The 7,985-nt window shown below is 33.7% G+C and overlaps 1 protein-coding gene and 1 long non-coding RNA gene across 2 annotated transcripts; both read right to left on the bottom strand.

Moving 5' to 3' along the window:
- Positions 1–897: 897 nt before the first annotated feature.
- On the bottom strand, positions 898–4,066 carry LOC125387181. The gene is made up of 2 exons (XR_007227741.1): positions 3,848–4,066; positions 898–1,631 (listed from the first exon to the last, which is right to left on the bottom strand). It is a non-coding gene; the product is annotated as an uncharacterized LOC125387181 (long non-coding RNA).
- A 969-nt stretch (positions 4,067–5,035) lies between these two features.
- On the bottom strand, positions 5,036–7,925 carry LOC100649559 (E3 ubiquitin-protein ligase BRE1A). The gene is made up of 7 exons (XM_020864125.2): positions 6,855–7,925; positions 6,285–6,752; positions 6,042–6,220; positions 5,739–5,976; positions 5,493–5,662; positions 5,270–5,404; positions 5,036–5,200 (listed from the first exon to the last, which is right to left on the bottom strand). Exons 1-7 carry the CDS (start codon positions 7,026–7,028, stop codon positions 5,152–5,154), a joined length of 1,413 nt encoding a protein of 470 aa, XP_020719784.1. The 5' UTR covers positions 7,029–7,925; the 3' UTR covers positions 5,036–5,151.
- Positions 7,926–7,985: the final 60 nt, after the last annotated feature.

Here is a 7,985-nt window from a genome sequence, read left to right as displayed (position 1 = left end):
TTATCCTCTTTAGTATTAAATAAATTCAATGAATTGTATCTTATTCGTATTACGGTTTCTTTATATTAGTATTCAACTATTAAAATAAATGTAATAATCAATACGTTTTTGTATCATACAAACTGTTGTAATGTTCTATCATTCTTGTATCACTTCCAACATTATCGATTTAACATAAAACATAGTCATAATATTGTCAGTGATGGGAACTAGAGCTGGATACATACATGGATACATATATTGAAAATTACTCGTTTTGAGAATCAAAATTAGAAGAATTTCAAAATGTAAATAAATCAAATAAGTATTTGTAATCTTTTCAAAGTAATTTTGTTCCTTATTATGTAGACTATGTACATAAGTACACACTTATCACAGTCCTCAAATAAAGTTATTTATGATTTCGTATTAGCATTTTCGAAACGCGAATGGTTCTTTGCGTTGTATTAGCTTATGCGCTATCACGGTTAATATATCATATTTAACATTTGTTTACTGTCTGGTGCCTGTTAAATATTTTGTACACAGATTCTTTAGAATGTTGAGATCATATTCCGGTTGCATACGGTTTCGCAATTATTATGTATCGTTATGCGTTAATTTTAACAATTTCTCCAACCCGAACAATTAAATAAGATCATTTAAATCGAATTTTAAAGTTAAAAGATCCAGGAAAATATTTTAAGCCACAACAAATAACAGAAAATTATGACTTAAATGAGGGCTATTAAATACAGCATCTAATTTTCGGCTCTTTGACTAAAAATGCGCGCTAATATTTGATAGATGCGCGCGCCGATACAAACAACTTTCTAGCAACGCGAAAACATGTAAACCGGACAAAGAACTGCTGTTGTTTTAACCGGTAAAGAAGGGGAAAATATAAATGTAGGAAGATAAAAGGTAATTAAAAATTGTATTATGTACAGTTTACATCGTTCTTAATGATAAAAAAACATTAATTTCTGTTTATCGCAAGAAATAATCGAGAAAGAGATTTCATACTGTATAGAGAATATCCATAATACGTTGACAATAAGCGATTAAATTTACATAAGTAAATAAATTTCTTTAATCGTATATTTGTTCCACTTTTATCGTTGATAATCGTTGAACATAGCTGCGTCCACAAAGAGAGCAACTCCATGACAGTGTCTATTATCACCATACTGTCGATGGATAGCTCTCTTCATAGCGCGCGCCTTTTGTCGTTATCCGTCATTTAAATCACTTCCTTGTAGCACCTAAAACCCTAAGAGTTTTACATTTTATCAGCAATATTCTTTACATCTATAAAGATTTTGATTTTCATAAATTGTATTGTCCTTAACGATATAAAACATTTGAAATAATGCTTCTATTAGAAAAAGAAATTTGATTCGCATAAGGCACTTATATCTTATACAATATTAAGCAAGAAAACGTTGAAAGACAGAAAGTTGTCGCCGTGGTGGAATATAACATGAGCATAGCAGCTTTGCTTGTTATCAAGGAGGTGCGAGTAACTTCTTCCTCTTTAGCGTTGCCACCTGATTGCGCGGTAAACATAACCTCCGTGCGTTAGCTCGTGCCATGAGTCGTTAACACTTCCTTTTCTTCTTCATTCCGATGCGTTTGCCGAACGTTCAAATCTAAAAATACATTAAACTGCAAATCAAGTTTCAATTAGGCAAACAGTTCAAAGATTACGATATAACCTAATGATAAATTTCAAGTAATAACAAAAAATACACGATACGCAGGGTCGCACTCTAAATTGATCGATAATTCTATCAATCCGCGATAAGTTCGAATAATTCGTTGTTTCGATAACTGTTATCAGATATCACTTAGTTAAAAAATCAACCATGACTATTTTAGAGATATTCTATAATATAAAGAATCTTAAAGGAGCTAACAAACATCTAAAGATCGAGGCAAAACTATACATTTGTAAAATATACTTGAAATTGAAATTATCGTGAATTATCAGTATCCGTATAACTATACTGTAACAGTACGTTTGCTGTAATTAACGAATAATAACTAATTTCCAAATAAACTAAAATGAACAAACGCGTTAATTTTCCCAAGGTAGCACCATAGACTCAAAATCTTTATTTATTCAGTTGACATTTTTACTGATTCCGAGCAACTGCTTAAACAGACAAACATTTAATTATACTGTAGTTTAGTTGTATTTATATACTATATTTTTCTTTTATACCTTTTCTTATCATCTATATGATTTTCACAGGCAAAACCATGATCATTAAATCAATCACATGCAATCACTAGGACGTTTATGATACCTTACCAAAGAGCGTCCGTATTCGTATAAACTTGATTACAATAATTAAAAAATTGATAATATAGAATAACATGGTAAATAGCTTAGCACGCAGCCTTCAACTGCGAAAATCTCATAATTATATCATAAGTCTTTAAGTTTGTATTACGTCACAACAAAATTTATGCCTTTCCTCGTTATTTCGTTGCACAAAGGAAAACTAGACAAAGTTGCATAATGAAACGTTCAGCATCTTCAATAATTGCTCAGGCACATATCATATTCTTTTTTTAAATATTCTTCTATCGCGTACCCGAAGAAGAATCAATAAAAACACACGTTTATTAAATCTGACGACAAATATCGAATATCACCTTTGAGAGAAGCCAACGATTACACGTTATCAGTAGACGATGCGATAAAAGCGATAAAGAGTTGACTTGTACAGAGTACAGGTATTACCAAAAATCCTCAAGTAGAAGGATTTCGTCGCTCAATTTGCAAGCAACTTGTGTAATCTCGAAATACGATCAAATAAATTGAAATCTTTGATTACTTTCATTCTACACTTTATTCGAAATAATAAATTAACTGAACTTATTAACAGTTTTTCCTGGGAAGATCTTAATAAAGATTAGTTTCAACAAGATAAAAGAAGATGGAAATTAAGCAATACACTGATTCTCTTTATTCCATCGTAGTCTATTTACCAACTTTAATGAGTTTCGCGTTATCCTCTTATTTGCGCGCTTATTTGCGAAAAAGTATAGTTTTATTAACATGCCAACGTGTAAAATATTTGTATGCTTCGCACGAAGAAATTGAATATTAAAAACATCATTCTGAGATCTCTCTCGATTCCGATATTATAACCATCTAAACAAATACGAGGCACGTTTAACATCGTTATCGCAGTAATTGTAACAATATCATTATCAACGCCAATATGCCTTCTGACGTGTTCATCAATTAAAATTACTATTTCGGACAAATATTCATCCAGATTCCTCGATCAGATGTACGATCCATCTACGGCGTTATTTTCAATATTTTGCGAGAACACCGTCATCACGACGAAAATGCGAAATCTACGAACATTAACCGAGATATCGTAACAATGCGATATTTTCGCTTATCAAAAGATTTCTTCGATAGAAAAATGTCGCGAAACAAATATCTTGAATACCTGAGAAACAACGTTATCGGGGTCGTTGTAAAATGTTTCATTACCGATGCCCGTACGTTACATAATCATTAGTTCAAGCGCGAAACTGACGTCGTGTATTCTCTAGTAGCAATTATATCCCTGGAATTTACACATGAAAAGACCACGGCACGAAGAATTCCAGCTGTAGGTACTTGAGGTTGCAGGAACTTCAGCATCGATGGACACGAGCGCCTTCAACGAAATAAGACTTTTTCCCTTTTCTTTGAAATTCTTTATACAAACAGTCCTCAAACGTATTTACCAATTTCTATCGCATCTTTTTCATTTCTAATACAATGGCATTGAAGTAAACTACTTCCGATATCTTTACTCTACTTTGAGGCAAAGTTTGTGGCGGCTCAAAGACTTACCTGATCGGTACCCCTGAGTCCCAAAACCATGAACGATCACGCTAGACTTCCGCATGAACATACATTCCGCTCGCAGCTTCTTCTCGTTGCACGTCATCGTGTGAGGAAAACGTAGAGGAATAACGAAGCTGTGAAAGGGGCGCGCAACGAACCAACGGGACGGATAATATAATAACGAAAAAACAACTCTTTGCAGAACAAACGAACGAAGAGGTTCAAGAACGAGTGACGTGGATGTCTCTCCGGTGCCACTCATATACTCTACCAGCGCTGATCTGACGTCACGGGTATGCTTCTTATCAGGTAGAAGCGCCAACACCTGTAAGCTCGCACCTGTATGCTTGAGCTTAGCGTCGATGGGAACGCCCTGAACTGAATTTTCTTACGAAAGATATTTCTGCACCAGAGATGCTACAATCGATGTATTTACTTGTAAGATTTCTTAACACGAATCTCTATAAATATCTTCGTGGCAACACGCAGTCAATCATCAGTTAGGTTTTCAGAGAAAACTCGCTCAATTTTAGATTTGGATTCATAATTGGATTTGGGAATAGAGATTTCGTATAAAATATAGTTGATGGAATAGGATTTTTATTCAGAAGGTTAAAGAAAAGTATTAAAAGAGTTCCGCTTGAGCTAAAACCTTCCTTTTCTTGTGAAAGTTTCTACGAAGATATGGCAAAGATGGTACTATTACTTTGTTTCAACTATGTCATATCATTCGAAAGGAAAAGATATACTGCTACTTAGAAATAGTAGTGCATCAGTCTTATAGTTCCCTTTTCTCTTTAAGAAGCTTTCCTTTTATCCGATAATCGTAATCGAAAGAAAAACGACAAAGAAAAGCAAATAAAAGAATGGTTTTGAAACATCTCGTTTTTTTTAATTTTTAGGGAAAAGTATGAATCTTCCGATGTAGAATTGACGAACGATATCAATGGCAAGAGTTAACGCGTTTACAGTAGTTTAGAGCAAACACAGGTTTTATAAAAGGGGAAAAGGAGGAAGAATAACGAGAGATAGAAACGGAACCGTTGCTTCGACGATGTCACGCGCGTTTACGTGGTGCGTTGCACCTTATCTCGTGTCCTAGTTACATCATCGCACACAGTTTTGTAGTACTTACACAATTCCATTCGGGAGGAACTAACAAACGTCGATGATCGAATTATGATTCACCGGTGAAACCATTATACTTTATTTCATGATTTACAATCGTAATAAATTCGTTGAGTTTCGCTCCGCTAAAGTTATCGAATGTTTTAGACTCTTAGAAGGCTATCGAAAGTTTTAAATTCTGATTAAACTGTAATGGCAGAACGACTACCAATGGGAGGCAGTGGTTTGATTCTGAAAATAAAGATCTTCTTTAATACTTCTTTTAATATTTTTGTTTTCTCGTACAGCGTTCTTAAATACCTGCAGGCTTCGTGAAAAATTTTTCTAACTTGCTCGTGCATCTGCTTATAAGTCGCAAGATCCTCAGCTTTGTCCTGTTGCACAGTGTCTAATCTAGCTTTCAACGCGAGGCATTCTTCTTGTAATAACTCCATCCTACATGGCATTAGGAATTGTTAAACATATCTATAATTTATATATATTTATATGCTTTGTTTGTTTTTATGTTGCTTTTAAAGCTTACTTGAGCCGCATTTGTTCAGCATTCGTTTCTTTGTCACTAGTCTTCGATAATTTCGGTAATTTCGTTTTATAGCCAGTGTCAATTTTAACGATCCCTATTCTTTCTGTCTCCAATTTTCGTATCTTTAATTCTAACTTTGCCGATTTATCTTTCTCATTGCGTAACGTGTTCTACATGCATATAATTCGCCTAATTAAAAATTCAAGCAACAGATAGAAGAAAAGCAATATAGCGTTGAAGACTCACAGAAAGAGTGTCAGCATAGTTTCTCTCTTTATCTAGACGCCTGTTGAGGATTGTTATTAACTCCAGCAGTCTCTCTCTTTCAGCTTCAGCAGCAAAAGCCAAAGTTACATATTCGTTAGGTTCGCACGTACTTCGAGCGCTATGAGGAGGATCACTGTGGTTCAAATTATTTAATAACTCTTCAGGTTGCGCAATATTTCGAGATTTAATATCCCGTATGTTCGGGACTGTTCCATTTCTACAATAAATAACACATTTGTATAAAAATTTATCTATACTTAATTTTTCCCAAGAATAAAGTACCTCAACTTATCTATCTCGATTTCTCGTTCTTCCAGTCTTCTACGCAACCGATCGATTTGAAGTTGCGCCGACTGCAAATCGTTCTTTAAGTTAGTGTACTCACGTTCGAACTTCTCTGCTCTATTTTTCATATCTATCTCGCGTTCTTCGTGTTTTATCTCGGTAGTTTTAAGTCGATTCTGTTAATTTTATTTTCATTAATTTTAAGAGGAACGATCAATTTCAATATCATCGTATACGTACATTGAGTGTCTCGATTAAATGATTATCATGAGTTCTCTTCTCGTTTAATATGGCAATATTTCCTTTCGCAGCATTCAACTCATGCTCCAGCACTTTTATCCTTGCCTTCGAAGCCTCTAGCTTCCTCTTGTATCCCTCAACGATGACTTCCGTTTGCCGAAGTTGCTTCGCTGAATCTTCTATTTGTCGCCGCCTCTCTTTCTCAACATTTCGAAGATTTTCCAAATTTTTCCGTTCTACAGACACTAATATACAAGACATACACCTTATAAATAAAAACCTACAACTCCGGAATTTCGTTTTAATACCGATGGATGTCTTCTGCGTTCCTTCGTATTCCGACAATCTTGATTGCAGTTCCGTTATTTTTTGCTGCAGCAGATGAATCTGTTCGGCTCTCCCTCGCCATCCAGATTGATTCAATAAATTATTCAAATTCACATTTACACCAATTTCGCTGTACAATAACTACATTTTCAACTTTAAAAATTATGTATTGCACGCTTGTCTGCCTCCTATATTTTCTTTATTTGTATATAAATTTTCCGATAAAAGTTTTAAAAACAATACCTTATGCAATTTATTAATCTCTTGTTTAAGACTGGCACAAATATTTTTGGATTCATAGAGTTTTATTTGAGTCTGTTGTAACTTTTCGTACAAATGTTTGATTCGATCCTCGTCTCCCTTCGGCTGACTATTCTTGGTACCTTTGTCAAGGATACCATCCTGTATCTCGATCATAATATGACGGAATGATGATGGAAGAATGTAACAGTATAAAAATGTCGTGTACGACTGAAAAATCTTTAATATAACTCACTCTTCTGAGAGGAGTCATCTGTTTTCGAATGTCTCCTTTCGTGTCGCTCATTTTCTAATTCTGTTTCTTTGTTAGTTAAATGCACTTCTAGATTTTTGCACTTTGATTTAAGAACTTCAATCTCGGCTATCTGTTCTCGACATCTTCTGCTAAGCTCGATAATTTTTGCTGTTGCTACTTCATGAGGTTTTCCTAAAATTGTTGAATACCCCCCTTCTGCAATTCCTTGCTTTTTGTGGATTTTCTCCTCCGCCTCTTCGAGTGCCCGACGCAGACAACCATTTTCAGCAATTAAATCCTGTTATTTATTTTGCGATATTAATTTCACTTTATGGTAAAATCGATTTTTTCTTTTTATATTTAATATATTCTATAAACGTCATTTTGAAAGAATGATAAATCTATAAACTGTATTTATCCTAATTACCTGTATCCGATTCCTTAAAAATAAATTTAATTCTTTTGGGAATATGATGTGATCAGGTAAAATTTCCTGTGATGTGTTGTAGATATAAGTTACTTTTACATTTATTTTGCAATTATAATTATTTTATAAAATACACATTGCAACGAATTAAAAAATAGCACCTCTGTTAATTCTTTGGGCCATGGAATCGTTACGTCAAAATCTAGAGAATTATTTATCTCATCTTGTAACGTTTTATCTATTATTTCTGATTTAGACATTTTTTATAACTTGTCAAAATTCGTTTCTAACCTTTCTTTATTATAAATTGAAATTACAGTTCCACAGTTACAATGTACAACATTAGAATTGCTATAAAAAAAATAACCACATTTCTTTATCTACTTACTAGATATAAATTTTGTAGTAATCTCTTTTTATGTTAACATATGAAGTTGAACTTTTATTCTGA

The sequence above is a fragment of the Bombus terrestris genome, chromosome 1 (genome assembly GCF_910591885.1).
Source record: "Bombus terrestris chromosome 1, iyBomTerr1.2, whole genome shotgun sequence".
Taxonomy (NCBI): domain Eukaryota; kingdom Metazoa; phylum Arthropoda; class Insecta; order Hymenoptera; family Apidae; genus Bombus; species Bombus terrestris.
Note: the sequence above shows the minus strand (reverse complement) of the source record. Positions and strands in the feature narration are given on the sequence as shown.

Bases quoted from the DNA above. Each gene is read 5' to 3' on its own strand.
- LOC100649559 (XM_020864125.2), bottom strand. From the start codon at position 7,028: ATGATCGAGATACAGGATGGTATCCTTGACAAAGGTACCAAGAATAGT. The intron at 6,221-6,284 runs GTACGTATACGA...TAAAATTAACAG, and splicing joins ATTTAATCGAGACACTCAAT to AATCGACTTAAAACTACCGA. The intron at 5,405-5,492 runs GTAAGCTTTAAA...AATGCCATGTAG, and splicing joins GCTGAACAAATGCGGCTCAA to GATGGAGTTATTACAAGAAG.